At 33.9% G+C, this 26,440-nt stretch overlaps 1 protein-coding gene across 2 annotated transcripts in view; it reads left to right on the top strand.

Annotated features, from left to right (window-relative positions):
- Window positions 1-26,128, top strand: part of LOC137250499 (non-canonical poly(A) RNA polymerase protein Trf4-1-like) — a 40,864-nt gene extending 14,736 nt beyond the window's left edge. Inside the window, exons 2-6 of one of the 2 annotated variants that reach the window (XM_067783400.1) lie at window positions 1,691-2,770; window positions 2,917-3,597; window positions 6,907-7,232; window positions 7,791-8,574; window positions 8,735-26,128. In XM_067783400.1, the coding sequence (XP_067639501.1) occupies window positions 1,990-2,770; window positions 2,917-3,597; window positions 6,907-7,232; window positions 7,791-8,574; window positions 8,735-8,805 (2,643 nt within the window). In that variant the 5' untranslated portion in view covers window positions 1,691-1,989 and the 3' untranslated portion in view covers window positions 8,806-26,128. Of the gene's footprint in view, window positions 1-1,690; window positions 2,771-2,916; window positions 3,598-6,906; window positions 7,233-7,691; window positions 8,575-8,734 lie in introns of both variants that reach the window. The other variant, XM_067783399.1, reaches the window with a different exon arrangement.
- Window positions 26,129-26,440: the final 312 nt, after the last annotated feature.

Genomic DNA, 26,440 nt, shown 5'->3' with positions numbered 1-26,440 from the left:
TATATTTTTATATTCATCCCACTCTCCAGTTTGTAACGCACGCGTGTACATATTGTATTTATATTTATTCATTTGTGCCAATTCTCTATCATACCATTTATTCATTAACTTAATATGCACTTCTTTCTCGTAGGTTAAACTTTCCATAGCCTGAATCATTATATTATTAATTAATTCGACTTTTACATCAATTGATAAGTTTATAGTAAAGTTGAAGTTAAATGATCTAAGGACGCTTATTAAAATATCACTATTATATTTGTCCCATGCTATGATTTTTTTGGTCAGTCCCATCTTGTATACTTTGGACGTTTTAATATTAAATTTTATAGTTTCATGATCAGATATTTTGTATTCCTGCAAATTATTACAGAGAATTTCATCCGAGTTTGAAAATAATAGATCAATTTTCGATTCACTTGTATCTGTGATTCGCGTATTAAATTCTATTTTTTGGCTCATCCCCATCACAGCAAATATCTCATTTAATTTAGTACTATATGTCGAAATGCAGTTCATGTTAATATTAAAATCACCGACTACTATATTATGGTTACTTTTTTCATATTTATCAATTAGAATTTCATTTAGGTATTCAACAAAAGCTGCATCACTAGTGCTCGGCGAGTGGTACAGAACTCCAATCTGCCACTTTTTATCAACCTTCTTCAGTTTTATTACAATGCACCAAACGTTTTCATTTATGTTATCATTATAGATTACTTTAACATCAATTGTACTATGTACATAAACTAACACACCTCCTGTGTGCCTACTGTGGGAATCACATCTTATCATTTTATAGGTTGCTATTTTTAATTCATTGTCTATAATATCTTTGGTTGTACAAGTTTCAGAGCACAGTATGATGCCTGGTCTATGAACTTCCGCCAACACTTCCAACTCTGATTTGTTAGCTACTAGGCTATTTATGTTTAAATAGATGCATTTAAAGTCATTGTTGATGTCCTTTGTGGATCGTTTTTGGTACTTTGATACTCTACGTTGCATAACATTAGCATGTTCCAGGTGAGCCAGTGGCCTGATTGTTAGTTGCTAGTATCCTAGCCTTTGTTTTTTTACATTTAAGTGTTTTAAGTAGCAGATTTCTTGTAAAAATTATTTCGATCGGAGCTATATATAATATCTATCCCATACAACCGATCGTTCAGATAAGGGTGTTTTTTGCCATTTTTTATTTTATATTTATCTTAAAAATTGTTTAGGTATGTACATACATCTGTTCACTATATATTTCTTATCTTATACATCCGATTATTTGGAGAAACGAACGGGATAAGATTATTGTTCAGCCCCATTCATGAAAGGTATGAAGTCTTCAGCACAGCCGAAGACAGTCCCGTCCTTACTTGTTTTTTTTTTTTTTTAATTCCGGTTAATTTGCCGTTGATGCTTTTGATACATTTTTGCTTGGAAATTGATAATTTCTTTCTAAGTTCATGGCAACACTTGTTATGATCCATGTTTGAAGTTGCAGTGAATATTTCAATAGGAAGATGCTTAAAATTTGATTACAATTAAACATAGGTGCTAAAGTAAAAAAAATACTAAAAAATAAATATTAGGCATAGTTCATATATGTTTTTACGGGCCTTGTAATTTTGTATATGTCAGACAGCAAGCCTCTATTCTTATATCACTTCGCTTAATGATTTCTACTTTATTTCAGAATTCGCCGCTAATAAAAACATAACCACAGAGTCGCTTTCAAAGAGCTCATCGCTTAGCCGAGCACGCTGATAGGAATCTGCGGCGGTATTTAATACCTCACTGCCAACGAGTCTAAAATGAAATCATATTTCGTTTCATATTAGTTTTAAGTTACAAAACCTACCAAATAAATCTACTAATAAAAAAATAGGTTTGTTTTTTACGCGCAATCTTTCGCAAGTGGACGACGACGCGAAATCTTTGGTTGGATTGCGCGCCAATACGATTCCTGTTCTGTGAGAAGGAAGACTGTTTTGAATGGATCCTTTTGTTGGCTGGTTTCAAGAGGAACAGGAGGGTCCAGCATTACGCACATGGTGTAAAATTTGGGAGACCACAGCGCATGATATGAGCCAATTGTTAGAACAACAAAGCCAACAATTACAACAATTACATAGTGGTGGTAATAGTAAATTAAACGGCGCATCTTTAAGTGCACGCGATCGGGATTCTCTACAATTACTTCTACAGCAAGTTGGTAACGGAGGATTGCGAAATTCAATATACAATCATAATAATAATAATAACGGTAGTAGTGGCACAAATAGTAGTGGTAATACATCCAGCAATAACTCAATTGATTCAACAACAAACAACGACTATATTACAACAGCTACAACAACACCAGTTGGTGGTGGAGGTGTAGGTGATACAACAATCAATACAAAAATGCCATCTCACGATCGTCCAAGTTATTATAATCCATCACGTAGGAAAATTGGACGTATGGTAGATAATAAAGTAAGCACATTTAACCTCAGCAGATATATGGATAAATTAGTAGTAAAGTACAAAGGTTGCCCCTGGCGAGTGCCAAGTTTTGAATATGGACGCGGAATTGTTGGTTTACATCAGGAAATCGAACAATTTTATAATTATGTATTGCCCACGCCCACCGAGCATGCTATACGCAATGAAGTTGTACAGCGCATAGAAGCGGTGGTACACTCAATCTGGCCGAAAGCGATTGTGGAAATATTTGGCTCATTTCGTACAGGCCTATTTCTGCCCACATCGGATATTGATTTAGTTGTGTTAGGTAAGAAGAGTTCTGTGCCTTAATATTTAGTTATTTTAAAATACCATTTTTGCCAACTTTTACTGCATAAGTAAACGTATATACCGTTTCTGCTAGATATAAATTTAAGTTATTACTAACTATAATTTTGTTTCTTGTTTTTATAGGACTATGGGAAAAGGCCCCACTGCGAACTCTCGAAACAGAACTGATTGCGCGCGGAATTGCCGAACCACATTCAGTGCGCGTACTTGACAAAGCGTCTGTGCCCATCATAAAGCTCACAGATCGTGAATCGCAAGTAAAAGTAGATATATCCTTTAATATGCAATCCGGTGTACAATCGGCCGAACTAATTAAGAAATTTAAACAAGATTATCCAGTGTTAGCGAAACTGGTGCTCGTGCTGAAGCAATTTTTGTTACAGCGTGATCTCAATGAAGTTTTTACCGGTGGCATTTCCTCTTACTCATTAATATTAATGTGTATAAGTTTCCTACAATTACATCCGCATCAAATAGACCATGATAAGGCCAATTTAGGTGTACTGTTGTTGGAGTTTTTTGAACTTTATGGGCGTAAGTTCAATTATATGAAAATTGGCATTTCGATAAAAAATGGCGGACGTTATTTACCAAAAGAAGACCTGCAACGTGAAATGATTGATGGACATCGTCCATCATTATTATGTATTGAAGATCCACTGACGCCGGGTAACGATATTGGACGTAGCTCCTATGGTGCATTACAGGTAAAACAAGCATTTGAATATGCATATATGTTGTTGGCGAATGCTGTGAGTCCACTCAACGAATACGGTAGTAATTGCGCTGAGCGTACCATCCTAGGTAAAATCCATTGCATTATAAAAGGTGGTCCGTAATTAATGCGGTAATATTTTCAGTCGAAATTGGGTTAGATCTTTTATTTATTTTTATTCTATTTTTACGGTCTAAAGCCCTATATAGTATACAGATATTTGACTAACGCCCCGATTCTGAGCGTTACCGGTAAAATAGTACCCAGAATATTATGTAACCGAATATCGTTACCAGTTCTTTTATCCGCGATTCTGGCCCAAGTGGTAACGCTGTCATCACCGAAAAACTCGCCAGTGTCTGTGGAGAAATTTGAAAGGTAGTTTTCTTCGCTTTCACGGTTGCCACTTTGGTCCCTTCCAACCCCATTTGGTCCGCTGGTCCCTTTTTCCAATTTTGCTCCTTTTTAGGCAGTAGCCACGATTGGTACTTTTCTTCCTTTTTCACTCAGGTAAAAATTCACAATATTGCCCAAAAATTCGCCACACTTTCGTTAGCCCCCATATAATTTTGAATTTACTTCAATGGAACTCTCACTATAAAAAATAGCTCAGACTATAAAATGTACCAGAACAATAACATTTCACCTGGGATATAATTTATACCAGTCATTAAAAAGAAAAGTGTTGGCAAACACATTGTCGTTAATTGTTGATGAAATAACCGACTAATAAAAAAAACTCTTGTTTTATAATAATATTAATAACGGCTAGATGTTTCGATCGGTTATACAACACTATGTAAAATATATGAAAATAAAAATTGTTTCTCGCCTAGCATAGCTTATGGCGAGCACTCTGCCGTGAGCCTAACACTTTCAAAACTTATACAAAGAAATTCTATGCATTACTTCTCGTTTAGCACGTTTATATTTAAATCTTTCTCACCCAACTCAATGAGTTTAAGGAATTCCAGGACTATTGTGGTGTTAAGCCACGCAAGGTAATTGAAAACTAAGTATCTTGGCACAAGAAATATTTTAACTCGAAGACAGAAGGGAGCAAATGCAAAAGATGTTTGATTTCGGAAGAAATGTTTTGTACAAAATTATTCCCGTAGGTGCTAGCAGAACCCCTTAAGCCTGGGATGAAAATTCACACAGAATCTAGGCTCTGATATGAAGTTTAAACGTTAAGTGAAAAAGTAAGCATCTATAAAAATAACACTAACAAAATTGTCTAGTTTCACCTAATTGTCTACTTTTACTGACTTTTCCACATACATAGTTCGGCAACACCAGAAAGCAAATTTTGAACCGTTTCTTACTAAAACCTAACTGCACTATACATTTTATTTAATTGCAAGAACCAAGAGTTTATCCTATGTCAAAATATAGTAACATTTTTGGTCGCATGCACATATATTTGTTTGTTCAGCTTGAATTAAAGGAAAGTTTAGAAAAATTTTATATGGAAACATCCTAAAATTTTGTATTTTATACTAATAAAATAAAACAAAAATTTGGTCCTTTTTTCGATGAATGTTTGTCCCAAATGAAAACATGGTGTGGCAACCGTGGTCGCGTTACCAAAAATGTCAAATGGTAGATACGAGGTTAACGAATAAAAGGCACGATGTGTATATGCATATTATGCATGATAAGTTTCTACATAGGTATATTGTAATTTATTCTGTGAAAGTACATAATGTAAACAAATATGTATAGCAAGAGGTAACACTTTTTTACTATTATCTTTACTTATTTGCATTTACAATTCTTTATTTTTCAATTTTGCCTTTTTCTAAACAACAGCTGTTGTGTGGTTATTTCGATGTAACCACCTACTTTTGTGGGTAAAAAATTATTCGGCTACTTTCGCGGGTAGAATACCAAAAGGGTGTAAAAGTTGCCACATGATTTCGTTACCGTGGTGAAGAATGTTGTTACCGCACTAGAATCTGGGCGTAAAAGTTAATTTAAATATAACAGATATTAAGGGAGCTCAGGTTTTTGCTTATTTGGTGTTGGAAATGTTGCTATAGCAAATTAAAGCTACGGATCGTGAACAACTTTTTTTTCGTTTGAAATTTTTTTCGCATATTTTGTTTTGACAGTTGTTAATTTGGTATTGAAAATTATAAATTAAACTACGGCTTTTGATGTTGCGTATTTGTCATGACGTAGCAAATGCATAGCCGTATAATTTATTGGCGTTTTGTGTAAAAATATTACAACAGTTTGCTGCTATGCTAGACCATTTGCAAAATCCTGAACTCCCCTATTGTATATGGTGTAAAATTTCCCAAGTGTACCATAATTCCGACCCTGCCGTTCCATAATATATATATATATATATATATATATATGTATCATTGAAAAGGTCAGAGTACTTTCTTCTTTCTCAGTTAATAAAAAATTATTAAATTTTCGAGAAAAGAAATAAGAGAATTATTTTCAATAAAACTTTAATGGTGATGGCCGACTAAAGTTCACTGAAAAGTAAGAAAGGAATGCTACAGAAAGCACGTAATACATATGTAAGTATATTTATAAAAACGGAGTAAAAAAAATTAAATTGCATTTTTCAAAAAAAAAAAAAAAAAAAAATTTATTTGAGGTTTAGGGCCCATTCTCCATTGCTAAACGAACGTTGGTTTCACTTAGCAGTATAATTCGACAGTTAAGGCTTGGTTTCCTCCAAAAGCCAAAAGCGGTGCCGCTTTGTTACGACCGCCAAAGAGCGGCCGGCATACTCACCGTTTTGTTGGAAACTATGAACAGTTACGGCAGACGATTCGCAAAATTTAATTTTGCATTTTTGCTTGTTTTTTTTTAGTTTTTTTTATTATTTTCATTAAATAAACGTACAAGGTAAAAAATTTTATTCAAAAATGTTTTTTTTTTTTTATAAATTCAATTATTTGACAAAATGTTCACCGTTTTGACAATAGCGGTGACAAAAAACGGTGATGAACTAGTTTCTACCGTCGTGACGGCCGTAATATTTTATGCCCTGCCGCTGTATTACGTTACGGCGAACTTCACCGTCTTCTTAGTTTCCACATAATTACTTTTACACTGCAACATTTTTGACAACATACTGTACCGCTATGTAACGACCGCTATATAGCGGAACCGCTTCCGAGCCTTTACTCTCGCCTTTTTTTTTTTGACATAACGTAAGAAATACCTTGCAAGAACCACGACCAGCATAAGATACAACCATCATTTCACCAGGATTACAACAAGACCCTTGCCTAATTGGTGCCTTCCAGTCCAAATGGGCCATTCCAAATATATATTATTAGAAATAAACAAGAAATCGCTTTTATGGACCAACCTTTAAATTTTAACCCGATTTAGTTTTATTAAACTATTGATGTGCGTTTTTATTGCAGGACGAATAATACGGGTAACCGATGATGTAATTGACTACCGTGAGTGGATACGTGAACATTTTGAGCATCTTATTGTACCGAGTACGCCCAGTAATACCAGTGCCGTTAAGTTCATTCCGTCTATGCTACCACCTGGCGTTATCACACCACCATTGCAACAGCATCAGCATATGCATCCAGCATTACAACAGCAACAGCATCAACAATTGTACCATCAACAACATGTCATAATGGCGACGCAACGCTTACGAAGGGGTAGTGTATCCTCTGGTGAGGATTCTGAAGATAGCAAAGAATGTGATGTAGACTCAACGTCATCTCCACCGGTAAGCAAACAAATTATTATATCACCACCAGCAACGTCAGCGGCAACAACCGCTATGACACCTTCCGCAAATATTCATACAATGTCTCGTATGGATACATGATGAATCGCTGCTGGTCTGGTGCAGCAGCAGCAGTTACAACAACATTATCAACAAATACAGCTATTTCAACAGCAGCAGTATCAATATGCGTCATTGCTTAGCAATTGCACTGGTGATGTTGCCAGTGTAGCCACAAACATCGCTGTCAACTCTCTAATCAACACCAATACCAACGTTCAACAAGACAAAGGTGGTGTTGATGATGCTAGTGGTGGTGGTGGTGTATATGTGAGCGGCGGCCATAATGCTGCTGTTGCTAGTAGTCCAATCAGTTATTGTAATACTGATGGTGGCAGTATTAGTAGTAGTTATAATATTTATAATGTAAATTTACGTCAAAATACACTTTTAATAAAGCCACCACCAACGCTGCCGCTGCCGCTGCCGCTGCACCAGACCAGCAAGCAACAACAAAACAAAAAATTACAACATCAACAAAAACAAAAATATGCACAGATAACGCAACAACAACTACAACTGCAACTGCAACTCCAGCAACAACAAGCGAGTATGCAACTACAACAGATGTCGCAACAACAAGCGCAATCGTCCCAACAACAACATCAACAGTTGGTACTGCAACACCAGCAACAACTGCAAATGCACACACAATGTCCGCCTCCCCAACAACAACAGCAGCAGCAACAAATTGCGCCAAAGCAGCAATCGCCTCCGCGGCAACAAAAGCAATCCTCACCGCCACAGCAACAAAGACAAAACTCCCCGCCACGACAACAGCAGCAAATGAATACACAGTCAGCGCAACAGCAACAACAACAGCGTTTCTCGGGATCGACAAATCGTCGTCAGTTCTATGTGCCGCCTCCAATGCAACAGCAATATCAACAACAACAACAAATATCCAAATCGTCTTCTACAGAATCTTACTCGAATGCAAGTACGAATGCTTCTTCCAATAATTATTCTGGCAATACGAATAGTCATAGTAATAGCAACAACAACAACAATAATCGATCACGTTATACTCAACGTCCATCCCAACAACAATTGCGCCAACAACGTATGCAACAACCAGCAGCTTCACGTCAGCAACGTTATAATTCCAGAGCTGTTTCGCCACCGCCAAATTTATCACGTTCATCAAATACGCATCCATTGCAACGTCAAACACTCACCTCCGCTTCATCAAACATTTCCATTATTTCGATATCATCGGACTCGTCAGTCGGTTCGGCGAGATCATCAGGTAGCGTAGAATCTGTGCCACCAACAAAGTCCGGTAAGTTCAAAGTTATTAATTTGCATCTAAATAAAGTACATTAAATTCAAATTAAAAAACGGAGAAAAATCAGTAAAATTTTATTTTATTTTCTTATTTAATCTTTTTTTTTCTTAGTTCGTTTTTTATACTAACAATAATCACATCTGACTTATTTCAGGCAACCGTCAACAAAACGACAGAAGAAAGAAGCAGCAATCCGGAAGCAGTAGATCAAGTGCGAGTAAATAGAAATATTTGTGGAGCAAATTTTAACGATTATGTGCAAAACATTCGAGCTGTATTTGCATATCTAAACATCCCAATTACCTAACGACTGCCTGTGATCTTGTGACGGAAAATCAAAGGGAAATAAGTGTATGGCAACGCATTTAAAAGAAAAGCACAACGAAGAGTTTGCCGCGCGCTAAGTATACAACCATTCACACACACAAATAATTTAGCACACTATTAGGCATGTAGGAAATTTGATATGTGTATGATTAGTTATTACATAGGATTATGTATAACAGGGACCGACCACATAATGGGGATAAATGGTCAATATGTCATAGCAGTACAATTGAGTACATACATACATGCATATGTATTACTTGTGCGGCTCAAAAAAACAAAATTATGTTTATTAAGAGAAAATTATTTCTGCTTTGCATTATTATATCTACGTGTACACATGTATAATTAACTGGGCTGATATTCGTAGAAATAGTTATAACCTGTGCCTAATTTAAATTACAAGATAAGTAAAAGTAAAGTTAAACAACTAATATTTGATGCGTGTCATTAATGTTGCAATTGAAATGAACTGCTGTCACACTGCGTTGCTACACAAACGTAATAACAATATATCGTTGCAGGTTAGAGATCAATTATTGAAAAATAAATAGGCGAAAAATAACACATTTGCACTTTGTGGTATATTTTGAAGGAACTTGTTTACAAAACAAATATCTTTATAACAGCTATAATAAGAGCAGTACCTTAAAATTTTGACTTATTAAAATTAAAATTTGACTTTTGCTCATGACTAAAAAACATTAGATCTAACTTTTATTTTTGACTATAAAAACAAAAGTCAATTTTTAATATTTAGTTCATAAATATTTATTTGTTAAACTCATAACCGTTACAGTCCCTCAGCTTAACAAATATTTTTCTCATACGGGCGAACATATGAACCTTATAATATTTTCTAGTTTACTGCTTTAAATCTATACGCTGTCGAAATATTTGTTTTTTGAAGCAGATTTCTTCGAAATCAACTTACTATGCGGCGCAACAAAACGAAGTAGAGTATGTACAGAAAAGTTTGCTCAAGAAATGCAAAAAAGAAGAGTTCAAGTAAGGAATGTTTGAAAGTTTAAAACAAGTGGTAAAATAGGGCGGGAGTTCAAGGGGGAAATAGAGGAAGAAAAATTTGAAGAGCCATGAACCGTTTCAAAATTCAAATATCAACTGGGGATTAATGAATGTTTGGAAAAGAAAGTATATGAAAACGATTAAGCACTGCGAGTGGGAACAAAATGAATTGAAATGCTACATACATACATACAAATATGCTTAATGATAACGAATTGAGAAAAGTAGAAAATGCATGAAAATGGAAGTCTGCGCAGTTAATAATATTTGTGCTTGAATGAATGCTACTTATTGCTTGAATATGTAGCGAAAATATTGAATGCTAATTAAAAAAAAAAAAAAAACTCAATCACACCTATGCTTTCATAATACATATGTATTTAAGTTAATTATTCGCTCATTTCAAATATAATTGTATAATGAAGTTAATAGCTAGAAGAAACAAACAAGTATAGAACAGCAGTTTCATGTGATATTATACGAACAAATTTGAATATAACTGTTCATACGCTATTAATGTCTAGCGTTTACACACAAACAGATAATACAGAACACGTACACACAAACACAAACGCTTCAACAATTTTGAAATGCATCAACTCTAAATTTTCACGCTATGCTAGATGAATTTTTCTAAATTAAAAATACATAACATAATCATAAATACTTACATATGTAAATACGTGTGTGTGGAATTTGTACGTATGTAGTATGTGGCATGCATTGAGAAAAATTGAAATTTATTAGGTGGGGTGGTTTCCGTAATTCGTAGTCGACACTCGTTGATTCGATACTTCAAGTCGATATCGAACGCTCGATGATGCCATTTTAGTTCCCGCATCTTGGCATGGTCTCTTTCGTTTGCAGATTTCAAAGGGCGTTTAGAAAGCTTTTTGGAGCTGCCAAAATATTTTCTTTTATAAATAGCGTTTGTTTCTTAATCTCTGAAGAAAAAATCATTCCCTAGATAATCACCAAAGCATAAAAATATACCTTTCAAAAAGGCAATTCGACACCTAATTTGGTATCGAACAGTTTGTATCGAACGTTCGATACGACGCGTCGACAAACGAAATAAAATGTTCAGTTATTAATGAAATTTTAGTGAACATAACTTTGTTATTCCATATTTAAGTAATTTGGAGTAGCGAGAAGATGTATTTGTTGTTCAAGCAACAGATAGATAATTAATTGCGGATCGCACTGCGACCATTGGTCTATTGTGCCCTCAGCTGCTTCACAACACCTCATCCAAGCCGACATCTCTGATGAACGCTAGCAGTTCACCTGGCTTGAGCGGTTTGATGTGAGAATGCTCTGGCCATGGTGAGCCCATAAACTTAGCCCTGCGTCTTGAGATTGCATCACACTCCAGGACGATATGGTCCGCCGTCTCCGCTGATCGATCACAAAATCGGCATATGTTGTTCGATATTATACCCAGCTTTTGCATGTGGCTGTTCAGTCTACAGTGTCCTGTAAGAATAGCTGTTAGGATTCTTAGGTTATCTTTCGAGAGGCCTATTAATGCCCTGTATCGAGTTGTGCAGTAACCCCCTAACAGTAGGTTAGATTGTCTCAGGCCTGGCATATTACGCCAGTGTTCTTCCCTCCTTTCCCTTTCTTCTACTAATAGATGCCCCCTAATTTCCTGCGGGCCTGCTGGCAGGAATGGCTCAGGACCAATAGGTCGTATCGTTGCTGCCTCTCTGGCCAGGCTATCCGCCTGCTCATTACCCTCAACACCCCTGTGGCCAGGAACCCAGGCCAACAGTAGTTCGTTTTGTGCTCCTAGTTGATTCGGCTTTTCCACGCACTCAAGGACCAGTGCTGATTTTATTTCAAGCAACATACATAAGTATGTATAAAGAGTAGAGTCTCCCCACCACTTCAATTTCGTGCTATTTTGAGAGCACTAAGGGCGCCAGCCCGAGTTTATTGCAGATAAAAATATGATTTTTTCGAGTTTAGTTTGTGATATCTTTTTGATTGTTTCTGTAACTATTACGGAAATTATACTGGTACAATTGGTTCCGATATAATTCTGAAATGATCCAAATCTAATCCTGGAATAAACTCAATTTCGTCCATATTCATATTCAGTCGTTACGTCAACCTTTTATTTTTCGGCACAAAATTGTTAATTTTCCTATTAATGCTAATCATATTATTGTACATTTTACAAAAAAAAAAATTTGACTACAATGGATTTAGCTATTTCGATTTCAAATTTCACCCTTTAACTTTCGTAATTTTTTTCAATAAAGTTTGTGAGCTTAAGGGGTCTAGTACATTTGGTACCACTACCCTACATAATATGTAAAGATGTTTTAAGGGCGGTTGATAGGAATAGCGTGACAGGTGTTTGCTGCTATTTAAAATAAACTTGTTAAACCCTGCAATTGCCGTTATCCATTATTAGATAAATTCAATAATAAACTTGTTATTCGAGTTCTTTTTTTTTGTTTTAATCTGCAAAAAAGTAAGAGCAAGAGCCCGTGACTGCGCCAGACCTTCGTTATTTATAAAAGCTAAAAAGCCTAATGCCGCCGAGGAAAGGTGTTCTACTCAGAAATATTGTCTTCCTAACGATATTGTCCAGCCAGACACTTTTTGTCATGGTGGAATCACCAGGTGAAGTAAATAAAAAAAATAGAAAATGTACGCTATCTGAAATTGTAGGGATGTATTTTCAACGGTCACAAGAGGGTAAAATGTTTACCCGCTTTGGAAAAGTGGGGAGTAGAAAAATAAATGCCTTGCTACGAAAGCCATTACACACTTGTTTTTTTCAGCATATCAGTGCCACCTAATGCCAATACAAAAGGTATACACAGGACCAGTGCCAGCTTATATTACTTTAGGCATCGAATAAAATTAAAAAACTTAAACTGTGATGAGTAGTAAAATTCAATAATGCCTCTAAGGTAAACTGACCTCAACTTCAACTGCAGTTGAAACTTTTATCGAAAAACCGGACATAAGTGACAGAGGTGTTATCCATTATATAGTTGAACTGTAGGAATTTTGCGCACTTAAATGGGTTTCGGCTTTGATGAAAAGTTTTACAATCACACTTGGAAGTGATCGTAAACTTTTAAATATGTTTCCATCTCTAAAAATCCATTGTACTTTCCATCTGCTCTGTTGCTTTGACATTGAGAGTAGGAAGTAAAACATATGACGTTCTAATTAATCATACAAACTTGATCAGAAGCTCTCTCAAAAGCTCTTGACAGTTTAATTCATGTTGTATTACTAATGTTCCCTAGTTATTATTTACTAAAATATGTCAGGGGATATAATAGGAGTCGACCTAGAACTAGAAGATACTAATCCGATCGAGCCGGATTCATATATGCTAAATTACAAACCATAACTGTAACATTCCTCTTATCTTAGTGGCCAAAACAACAACCTTTTGTAACTATGTTTAGAAATCCACTGTTTTAGCGAAGTATTTACATAAATAAGGTGTAATAGGCAGTTTTGGTGTTCTTGTTTAGTAGCGCTGCACAGGCGTAAATCCTTGTTGGATATGACGGGAATTCAAATTGTTTATTTTAACAAAGACCTGCTTCAATTTTTTTGGAACAAATTAAACATACTTATATAATGGAAACATCAATAATATGAACGTAATAGTTAAGCACGACCTTACGACACGACAAGATCTGGCACCTACCAACACTACAGTTTTATCCAGGCCAGCATAATCAGGGCCTTAGCAAAATCCATACAGAATCGGTAAACGCCTTTGTCAGGACACGCCCGGTGAACCCCGTTATTAATATGCAATATCCCACCCTTGCAGAAGAAGAAAGCACACTACCAAGGGAACACGAGTCACCCTGGCCCAACTTCGTTCTGCATACTGTAACAGGTTAAACTCTTACTTGTCCAGAATCAACGCAGACATACGTAATGTATGTCCCGCATGTGATGTGTCCCTAAATGACACCAACCATCTTTTCAATTGTAATGTGGAACCTACGCCTCTGAAACCCATATCCCGATGGTCCGACCCTTTTGAAGCGGCCAGTTTCCTAGGACTCCCGTTAGAGAATTTTAATAACAATTTGTGAGTAGTCGTACCCATTGAGTGGGGCGAAGCCCTGTTAATACAACAACAACAACGACCTCACTTATGGAAGCCAACACCAAAGATACCCAAAAATATGAATCTCTTTAATTAAATCCATTAAAGGCCCATCGATATTCACCTACTGGTTTATGTGAAAAAACGTACTAAAACGTATTTTACTTCTGAAAAATGAAAAAAACAACACTTTCGTGGACAACATTGGTGAAAAATTTCCAGATAGCCGAATGACAGAACAAAGAATTATTTAGAGCGAGACAATTGACGGCTTATTTCACCATGCTTTTTGTCAAACAAAACTGTACTTGTTTTAATAATACAAAAGCCAAACAAATGTTCAAGTTTTCCTTTCAAGAATTTGTATTGGAGTGTCATTATAAAATTGCTTGCATGTTATTGCTGGTTTAGTTTAGTGGCTGGACAAAGCCACTATGGAAAGTGTCTGGCAATGTGGCTTCTAATATCTTTACGAAAACACTAAATGAAAATCAGCCTTTATAAAGTGACGAAAGTCAGGTCTATTTCGTTGCAAATTTTTTGCATGCTACATCCTCTATGACTCAAGCTTCATAGTATACCAACATTCCAACTTCAATTGGAAGTATGCGCTGATGAAATTTGAGTTTTTATAAAATGACGAAGGTCCGGCATTCACCGGCTCTTAGGCTAATGCTGCTGTGTGGAACCTACACCTACTTAGGACACTTTGTGTGTTAATGATTAATAGCTATTAAATAATCATAAGTTTTTTTTTGTGAAATGCATAGGTATGAATTTCTAAAACTATCTAACTATCTGTGGAAGAAGACATTTCAAGAAAACAAAGTTTTACGTTACAGGTTTCATTGGTTAAATAGTTAGGCGTTTCAAAAGCACATGACCAGACATCGCGGTTTGCTTTTATTTTCAAATGTCTCTGTAAAAAAAACTCTAACAAAGAGTGAAAAATTTAAGTCTGAATTAAACTTAACTTATTTAAGCTTTTATTTCTAAATTGTAAATTGTAAAATTTGCATTCAATCCAAAAAACAGCTTTGAATTTAATAAAAAAAATTGGGTTTAAATGAAAAAATATATGCGCGAATTTGCAAAAAAAAAAATAAATGATAATAATGAAAAATATACGTAATGAAAAAAATATAATAAAAAAAAAATATAATAAAAAAAAATATAATAAAAAAAATATAAAAATAAAAAAATTGTAGTAAAAAAAATAAATAATGAAAAAATAATAATCGAGCATTTAATTGAAATTGGGTAGTTCTTAAGCGCAATAAAATCAATCGAAATTTGAAACTAGCAAAATTTTAATAATTTTCAAAATGTTGATAATATAAAAATTGTAGGTATACGGTTTTCAAAGATGCTTGACTATATTTATGAATTAAATGGTTTTATTTTTTTTGTAAGCAGAAAATTATTATGTAAATTGATATATGTGACCCGGCCTATGAAAAGGTGGCTTATGACTCAAAAAAGAAATTGCGAGAAACAGCTGTTATTTTTTTTGAGTCATAAGCCACCTTTTCATAGGCTGGGTCACATATATATACTTCAATTATAAAAATCAACCAACAATATAAGTTTGACCTTTTTTTAATTTATTGTTTAAACTCATATTAAGAAAACGTAACAAAAAAAAAACAGTAATCGAATATTTTTCACCATAAAAAGCGAGTTAAAAAATCAATTGTTTTTTTCTTATTGAAATGTGTTTATTTAATGCACTTTTTTTCCAAATTGATTTACAATTTGTTTAATTTTATTTGAATTACAGTTTCTGTATACTTTTCTACACCCTTTTCTACTATATTTGAGAAAATGGTAATGTATTTTTGAAAAAAGCGAAAAATGTTCAAATATATTTACATTTTTATCAACTGAATTTTTACTTTTCTCAAATAAAGTTGGAGAAATTGCAGCTTGGCTTAACATTTTGTAGTAAACATAAAATATCAATTTTTGGTTTTTTAATAAGCACACACGTTTTTTTTGCAGCAAGACATCGGCAAACACCTGTTATGCTCTTGAAACTTTTATAACTTTTTAGTATGTGCGGTTATTTTATTCAACTTTTTTTTTTCAAAATTTCGATCAATTTATTGTCGCACGAGTTCTATAACTCTAAAAATTTACTTGAAAAAGCTCGCACTAGCTGCGCTTTTTTCTCTTATAACGGCTAGTTTGCCTCTTGGGGGGCGTTAAGCGTAGTAGATACAATAGTTTTTTTTTTTTATAAATGTGAAAGTATGTATGCATTTCAATACAAATTAATAATAAAGGAAAACCAACACTACCTACTTACTATACATACACAAACAGTTTAGTCATTAATTAACAAAAAAAAAAAAAACAAATTGTTAAGCTCTAAGTTCCACACTTAAAATATAAATTAAAGATTATTAGTTATTTAAGCAAGCCATTAGCTAATTAAGTGCAAGAAATGTTTATAATATAATTATTATTTTTTCCTTAAGATTTCTTTTACTTATATTCAGGTGTCTATTTAAATATGTATGTAGATTTATGGATGTATAAATGAACTCAAGCATATTTAAAACTTAAATTTATAGAAAAAATTATCAATTATTCAATAAAACCAATAAGACGTTTTGCTTCTACCTTAATTTATATATAAACGCATACATATACAAGTGTGCATACATATATTATAGCATACCATTTTCAAATATTGTTACAATTAATGGTTTTATTACGTTTACCAACATAATTCATAATATAATTAACAATTCTGTTTTTTCTTTTTAATTACATACATATAATTGATATTAAATTTTAAATCCGTTAAAATGCTTTGCCAATGTTAGAGTGTAATAGCAAAGCAAAAAAAAAAAAAATCAAACTAATATAAAATCAACAAAAAAAACCACACCGCAAAAATGTGTTGTAAATATTTTTTGGAGGGCATACTACCAAGTTGTGTGCGTAGTTGTTTATGTTATTTACTTTTTCGTAAAAATTTCTTCAAAGACTTACGCCCAAAACCGTAGTTTAAACGTAATTAATGTGCTCTGTTTGTAATGTAAAGACTATGTTTGATGGTAAACTCTACATACTAATACATTATATATTAAGCTAATATCTAGAGAATAGTGTTCAAAGAACTAAGAAAAGGAAGTCAGCTTCCAAAAGATCAAGAAAGAGTACTATGTATTGTTGCTGTCAATATACCATTGCAACTGCCACAGCAAAGACGAGCATAGAATAACATGTGTTGTACCCAAGAGAGGTACGTGTAACACCACTTTATCACAGCGAAAATATGCTTTTCAGGAGCTTTAGGTGAACTTGCAGTCTAGTAGATAAATTCAGCATACTAAGAATGTTTTATTGACCTTCAATAAATAAACATTAGTATAGCTATGTTCTGGCGCTTGAATGCTCGTAACTTTTTCCTGTTAAGCATTGTACAATGTGTTTATGTCATTCAACAGCAGACATCTTGCCGCTTGCAATTATTTAGTTACCACAAGAAAGATATGTGGAAATTTACAAAGTTTTCTTTTAGCTGAAACTTACCCGACAGTTTTATTTAGGCACCCTAATCAGTGCTTTTTTATATCGAGATATGCTTTTTAAAAATTTCTTTCTGCTTTCGTAAATTAAGCAGAAAAAATACGCGCTCCTAACAAAAACCAGGGCCCGTATCTTGTTATACGTTCCGTGATCGAATTAAATTTTTTAAATCGCAATAGCACTGAAATGGTGTTTAGGGTCGAGGTTATACCTTAAATATAGGCTGCAAATACTTATTACATTCACAATGTACTATCGTTTTTATCAAAAGCTTGACAGACACATATCATCAAAAAATGTAATTGCTTTGACTTGGTCCAATAGTTTTTGGGACATTCGAAATCCTCCGTAAGCCTGACTTACGGAATGTGTAATTTGACAAGTCAAGCCCGCTCGGTTCTTCATGAATTTTTATTAGCCCAGTTTACTACCTAAAGCTATTTATGTGCACATTTTGTAAAAAAGTATAATTAATTTAATTATGTAGACTTAAATTTAATTTTTAAATTCCTTTTTTTTCTCTTTATTTGGCACATTAGTACATGCCTGCGGTGCCGCTAGTCGTAACGGAAAATTGAATGAAGAAAACGTATTATGTTATGGGTGCTATCTATGTTTGTTGAAAACACTGCACAAACTGTGTGTAGTGCTGCCGGAGTGGCGATTCATAGACGAACATGGATCCGCGTACTTTCGGTACTTTGTAGAAATAGTTTTATCGCTAAAATATGTCTGAATAATAAATGGTGAATTTTAACCTTTTTATTTGACTAGAAAACTGCCTCTGACGACTGAATGAAAGGGAAAACTATGCTGTAATAGGCTCAACTCGCCGTTCATAGAACAAATTTTATATCACTCAACTGTCGGAAATATGTTATCAAGATAATTGTGTTCGCTGAGAGCGAAAGTTAAAAATCACGACATATGGAATGAGGGTATTCACTAAACATGACCAGCGGGTTAGGGGATTAGAATATACCCGCGGTAGGTATGCCTGTCGTAAGAGGCGACTAAAATACCAGATTCCATGCGTTGTGTAGTGCAACCTTTTTAGGTTTCCAGTGCAATATATAACTTCTCCAAACCCAATTGTCAGCCTCACCTTCTAGCGGCGAATACCGTTTCACTAACAGACGAGGCTCTGGCGACCCCAAGCTGCTCATGGAACTAGGGGGTGGGGAGGGAGGGATGGCCTGAAGGTTTAATGTGGCCATATAAATCGTTTCCCGAGATGGTCGGGCTAGCACCTTAATGGAGCTGTGTTACCGGAGCGTACCGGATCTGTATCCGGCAAAGGACCATCACATCGATAACACTCCCCAAAACCTTCGGGGAGCAACCTTATCGCTACAACAAAAACAACAACTAAACCTGACAATCGATTTTTAGAAGCTAGCAAAAGTACGTTCTGGCTTAAATTTGGCGTTTGAATTGTGCGAATAATTTTAAATAGAAATAATTATGTACAGCAGTGAGCACGAAAATAGCAAGCAAAACTTATTAACACATTTTTCAGTTGATTTGTTCTCCTGGTTGTTGTGTTTGTTAATTTTATAAAAATTGTAATAAAATGCATAACGAAAATTAAGGAAAAAATCGAAAATTCGAAAAGTTAATGGTAGGTTAAAGTGGCTTTTGTTGTGATACAGCTAAAAGACGCCATTGCCTTTCCTCTACGAATAATTTTGAGAAACTGTTAAACGCAACCAAGTCCTTGATGTCATACTCTGGGGAAGATTATCCATAAAGGAAGATCCCAGAAAGCGCTGCCTTGCGCCACTTAGGGCCGGGCAGTTGCAGATGAGGTGAACCACCGTTTCCTCCTCTTCATTAGCTCCTGAAGCAACGGCGATATGGCACTCTTTATCTTTCTGCACACCTACCGACAAACCGGTGTTTGTAGCCATCCTTGGGTTTGACGGTGGATGTGCTCCTTTAGCATTAACTTGCAGGTGTCAAGGGTCAGAAAGAATCTGATCAGGCAAGTTCCTTTTTGCAGTTTCCTCGAAGTTTGAAAAAATCTGCATGAAAATTTCAAAGCTTAGCCTTATACAAATAAGACCTCATTAGCGATAGCAGATGTAGGGAATGCGTTTGGGAGGAGGGAACGGTCTAAAACGTTCTGCGCTCGCCAGACTAAAAAGTCAGCTAGTAGGAGTGTCACAGCTATCAGACCTACAAGCTTCAAGTAGCATAGCTCCTAGAAGGGACCGAGTTATTTAATAACATAGGTCCTGGTTTCTGATCGGGTTTCTGAGTTTGGTCGTTGAGCAAACTTTTGGTAAAACTATGGACTCGTTCAGTGTATGTAAGATGTTCACGGACCGGTCAGTTCAACCTAATCTAACCTAGGCTTAACATTTTTGCATATTTGAATACAATAAAGTTAAATAAATTTTTGGGAATTTTAGGAAAATCTTTAAAAAAATCTCAGACTTCAAAATTTATTTGAAAACTTTTTTCAAGTTTTAGCCTACATTTCCAAATTTCGTGTAACTGTCGAAAAATGTTGATCATGCTTTACTTTCAAGCACTAACCATATATTTAACAGAAATGCACACAAAAATTGTCTGGGAAAATATGACGAGCGAACTGTGTAAAAAGATGTACACTGCTGCTCCCGGTATTATCTTGTCCATGGGTGTATACAATATGGGAGTGCGAAAGATGAAATTAATAGCCTTGCCACAAATTTATGCTGTCTCTTTGAGCTTAACTTCATTTGCTAATTTTCTAGGCTTTGCCTTCCTCAGCGAGGCTGTATACCATAACCCGATCCCCGAAATACAAAATCAAGATATGACCAAATCCCGAGCATTCATAATTCAGACGACTAATCCCGGCCATACATAATCCCGACTAACCGAAATCCGGGTACAAAATGCGGACAACATTTTCGTATCAAATAGATGTTTAAAGAAATTGATTCACATTTTACCCTTCGCTTTTTGTTCAATATTGCAGAAAATTGTTCTGGATTGGGTCTTATCGGAATTACTGAAAATTGTCAGGATTTTGAGTGTGTTCGAGCCGCGTAAAAATAAGAGCCGTACTGCTAGAGTGCTACTGTATTGATGGAATATTGCTGATACTCAAGCTGAAAATTTTTATGTTGCCATTAAATTGCTTGTGATGAAGTATAGATTGTCAACATTTCATTTAACAAACGCGCGCGACCTTGCCACGTCTGCTCAAACTTTGCCGAAGAACGTGATGCTCTGTCATAAAAAGTAAAATTGCTGCAACAACTGTTGCTAGAACACACCCTATGTGTTGTAGGTATTCTGATTACGCGGTTTACCGCCTTAGCGAATACCCTTGGTGACAATAAAAAAAGCATAAAAAGTATGTATACGCCGCGTCGTCCCATGCTTAGATGTAAATACTTTTGAATTAATTCACGTTTTAGACTTTTTAACTTTAAGCTTTGACTTTAGGCTTTTTTTTAATATTGGATAGATTGCATGTTTAATAAAAAAATATTCGTAAATATTGAGTAAGTTTTGAAAAAGATTTAAGCATTTGAAATAATTTTTCGTAATCGATTTTAAATAAAAGTTTTAAACTATCGTGCTTATGAAAATAGTCAATTTTTTAAACAAAAATTTACCTTAAAAAACCCCAGAGTTATTTTGATTTGATTTTTCGTTGAATACAATTTTTATCACATTTTACAAGTATTTTCTTTTGCCAGCTTAACATATTTTTAACTTTATTAATAGCAATTTTTTTGAAATATTTTATAGGCAACCATAAGAAACAGAACACTTTTTTTATTTTGCTACAATTTGTTATAGATGTATGGACAGTTTTCAAACCAAATCAATGTAATCAAAAATCGATCGTAAATACTAGGGCTGTGAACTGCATCCGGATTTTTCAACTATACGGATAAACCTGATATTCGAATAACCGGATAGCTAAGCAACAAATCCGGTATCCGGATATCCGGATTCGTAAATGTAAAATCCGGATATCCGTATGTCCGGATACTGGAATATAAAAGTTGAATATCTGCATATCAGAATTGAACGAAGCAAACATCGAAAAATTATTCACAAAATATGTTTGTAGATTATTAAATTATCGTAAAAAATTAAAAAGCTACAATTTTACAAACATCAATATTTTTTTTTTTTATTAATGTTAAATAAACATATGTATATGGTACTTCAATTTGGTGCTTTCCCAGGATATCCAAAACTACGGTTATTAACGGGATCTGCATAAATCCGGATATTCGTATAATTTCACAAACGAATATTAACCGGATATCCATGCCGTCCGGATTTTATCCGTGTCAACGGATGGATATTCGGATATTCGAATATGTGGATAGTCCCAGCCCTAGTAAATAGATATGTATAAGCACTTTCCAGAATATATATTCTTAAAAAAAAAATAGATAGAATTTTAATTGGGTATTATTGTAAAATATTGATAGTTGCGCCAAGGTAAGAAAAATATTTTAATCTATGTATGTATGTGCAAAGCACGACTGAGTTGAAAACAGAAAAAGATGTAAATTTTTTGCATAAAAAATCGTGGATGGTAAAGCGCGCGGTCAAGTATCTAACAACAAGTATCTAATCAATGAACAGCATTACAGGCAAATTAGTTGCTTTTCATATATTTATATATTGCGCGAATGGCTTCACAAATGTGTGCTTTGAAGAAAATTCGCGCAAAGAAAAAAGAAAGTTGCCAGCAACAAGTAATAACAGCCAAAGTCGAGTTAGGACAATATTATTTGGTTGGCTGTAACAAATTTAAAAATAATACATACATATATAAGTTATGCTGAACAAAGTTACAGGAAACTGCTTGTGTTTAGTCGATTTTGCGACAGAGTGGAGAATTGATATATTTTTCAACGATTTTCCGTCATCCTTAGGCCCGGCTTTTCAGTACAAGTTCAACTCAGTTTGTTCGTTAAACTACGCTTAAACTTATTCTGCAGTTTTTCAGTCTACTTTAACTGAAGTTTAAGGGCCAATTAATGGTGACTTATCCATAACCAGATAAAACAGCTGATCGAACCTACCTTATGGAAATCAATGTAATCGATTCATGGTGCCATACCGTAACACTAAAGCCAAAACCATATCATAGCCAACCAATTGGTTTTTGGTTTCTCGCCATATCCATAACCTAAAAATATTTGAGTTGGTGAATTTAATAACTTTTTGTAGATTTTATTCATTGTTTTGGATACGTTATGACTAAGAGACTTGTTTTTTGTGGAATATGTTTGTAATTTTTTGCGTTTTCTTCATTTTAAAGAAATTTTCACGATTTTTAGGTTAAGGCACCTTTATCGATCACATTGGAGATGGTTATGGATATGGGTATGGTTACGACTATGGCGTTAGGGTTAAGGCCGTTTAATTTGCCCTTTAAGCTGAGCTTAAGCGGCAGATTTGGCAATGTTAAACTCTAGTTAACATTGATTTGCGTTCGTTCGAAATGGCGTCGAATATACCCAACAAGCATTTAGGCTTGAGTACCATTAGAGCTCATGCTGATAACTAGCATACCTCTAAAATCTCAAGAGTTGTTACGAAACAGTGACTAAACTTGAGAATCATAGTGTACTCAGCATAAGAGGAAATTTTTATAAAGCGAAAAATGCTATTACTTAAGTTGAAAAAATGATCGTATCCAACTTGTGGTTCTTTGACTGGACTCAAGTGTAAGATTCCAATACTACAGTATTTTCACGAAAATAAAACAAAAAAAAAATATATAATTTATTTTTGATAAATTAAGCTTCATTACTGCTATCAATCTCACAATAAATAGATGTTGGCTTTGGTGGTACCGCCTTGGAAATTTTTTTTTCAACATAACCTCAACTCGATGTCCAATGTAGGATATCAACTGGAGAAACATGTCCAATATTCATTTGAGAACTGTGCATTTCTCCGAATCCTTCAAAGGTTGGATAATAATTTGAAAATGCTAATGACGTTGGAGATCAACTCGAGAACTATAAATTTTACAAAATTTCTCAAAGGTTGGATAGTGATTGGAGAACGAAGTTTGATATCAACTTGAGAACTATCTGGTTTAAGAATAACTAGAAATTGATGTTGGATATCACCTCCGGAACTAGATATATATATATATATATAAATGTTTGTTGGGTAAACAAAATGCAGTTGTCGTATCTACAAATTATCTAGATAATAAAATACCAATGTTGCCGTATAAAAAAGCCTACCCCAAAGGCGGCCTTAAACTGTGGCTGAAAAACTACTCAGTAGTTTAACTGGAGTTTAAATTTGACTAGAGTTTAAGCTGAACTACTGAAAAACCGGGCCTTAGCCTAAGTAATTTGATTTGGAGAAAAGATGGATCCGTCGTTGTTGAGAACTCGGCTAAAAAGATTTGTGCTAAAAAGTTTCGTAGATTTATATACTTGTTATTCGACATACATACATATACATATGTATACATACAGCTGCGAACAAGAAAATATTAGCAAAAATTATTAACGAATTTTATAATTTTCTTCTTTATTATGTTTCGTTTACGAAAAAACATTAATGCATTTTTCAACTGAAACTATGCAAATCATCTCGAAAACGATTTCAAAACATTTCGAAAATACAACAAATTTTTGTTTGCATTTTTTAAATTTTTTGAGTAAGTACTTTGTAGCCAAATCTATTTTATACATGGTTCAACTATATGGTTGGTTCATCTCTACAGCAGCAACATACCTTTGTTCAGATTGTCAAAATCTACATGTTGGTGTTGAGCGAATGGATATATATATAACTTTGCAATTCCTGTGTGTTGTGAGAAAATAATGCGCTAAATTAGATGCATTTACTAAAAAAATAACTTAAAGTGATGTGAAACTATTTTTTTAGGGGCTGAAACTTGTTATTCCTTTTATAATATAATTCCTTGCAAAACTATTAATTTTGGACTTTAAATATATTTGGATCAAGATAAAAATTATTTTCAGGTTTTTATTTTTTGAGTCCGATAGAACTAGTTAAGCTCGGACTTTTAAAAATAAAAGTCCGGAAATAAAAGTTAAATCCGGACTTTTATTTTTTAAGGCCAAAATAAAAGTCCCGTTTGATAACAAAGAAATGGCTTATCCGAAACAAACAATTTTTTTTTAATTCGGATAAGCCGTTTCTTTGTTATCAAGCCGGACTTTTATTTTGGCCTTAAGAAATAAAAGACCGGATTTAACTTTTATTTCCGGACTTTTATTTTTAAAAGTCCGAGCTTAACTATGTAGTTCTATCGGACTCAAAAAATAAAAATACAGATTTTACTTTTATATGTGGACTTTTATGGAAAAAATTCGAAAAATAAAAAGCATGCATGATTCGACATGATATTGCTACAGGGATACCTGGGAACTCAAATATTTTTACTTAGCACAATTTTTTGACCAAGACTTTTTCGACTCTGAAAAAATAATACAAATTATTTTCCGTCCCTGATTTTTTTTATAAAAAATTTACCACCAATAAGCAAGCAATAAATAAATAATTGTCAATGTGTTGGTCACATTTTGCGTTTTCCATCTCCTATTGACAATCCGTATACCAGTGAAATGAAAGAAATAAAATCAGCTGTTGAGAGGAGCCAACCATATAATTCTGCCATGATTTTATATGAATTCAGCAAGGATTGCACTCATTGCTTTTTTAAAAGTATGAAAACATTCATTTGAAGCAATTTTTAGTTTTAAATTTACCTATTTAATAATTTGGGAAAAAATTTAACAACGTGATATCAGAACAAGGCGACAGCTGTTTCGATTATGCCTTGTGCCTTTAAACCCTCTCCCCCTGTTCATGTATTGGCAAATATTTAAACTTCTTAGACGATTTTTGCCATTTTGATTCAGTTCTTTTCGTTGCCGAGATACTTAATTTTGTACGAATTTCTTCAAAGTAGCACACTGTGCGAAAATAAGCAAAGACTTTAACGCACTTCCTTTGGTATAGCATGTACAGGCAGCCATCTAGGAAACGCTAAGAATATCAATAATAATACAAAATTATAAAAGAACAAACAAAATGATAGAAAAGTATTTAGGCAATACGAACACATTTATACTCATACATACACACACAGACACGCACACACACACACTTAAGCAATGATTACCATCAATTTAAGTTTCGAACATGAAAATATCAATATATAGCATAAACACTAAGTAAAATATTAAGATATAGAAATTAATATATATTTTTCTCGCTCTCGTTTAGCAATAATTGTATGTTTGTATGTACGATGAAGACTATAAAATTTGTAAAAGCTATTTAGTAATGTTGCAAAAATGATGTGGAGCAAACTAATTGAAATATGTGCGCCAACTCCACTAAGAAAATTTTTCTATCTATTGATCACAAAAACGTCTTGCAGAAACATACATTAACACGCACTCACGCCGATAATACCAACAGAAACACATAAAAAAAACAACAAAACACCTACTAAATACTTAGTCTAGTTAATTAGTGCGAATGTCTACGTATGATATTTGCAAACGGAGAAATATAAGAAAAACAAAAGTTGAATATAAACTAAAAAACCGTTGAATAAAATTTGAAATTTGTAATTTTACTAATATATAAATAAATATATACACATATAAATATATACATAAATACTTATACTTAGTATGCATAAAAGGAATATGCATTACATTATTATTATTAAAAATTAAATATTAGTTCGTGTAATTTAAACGTTTTTATTTAACGTAACTTAAAAAAAAAAACATAAAACTAAAATTAAAAAAAAAGCATTGTACATATAAAACTGTAAAATTAATATGAAGAAAATTACGCTATGAAATATTGAGTGAAACAAAAAACACTTAT

The sequence above is a fragment of the Eurosta solidaginis genome, chromosome 4 (assembly GCF_040869045.1).
Source record: "Eurosta solidaginis isolate ZX-2024a chromosome 4, ASM4086904v1, whole genome shotgun sequence".
NCBI lineage: Eukaryota > Metazoa > Arthropoda > Insecta > Diptera > Tephritidae > Eurosta > Eurosta solidaginis.
The sequence above is the reverse complement of the archived record's forward strand: the minus strand, read 5'-3'. Positions and strand labels throughout refer to the sequence as shown.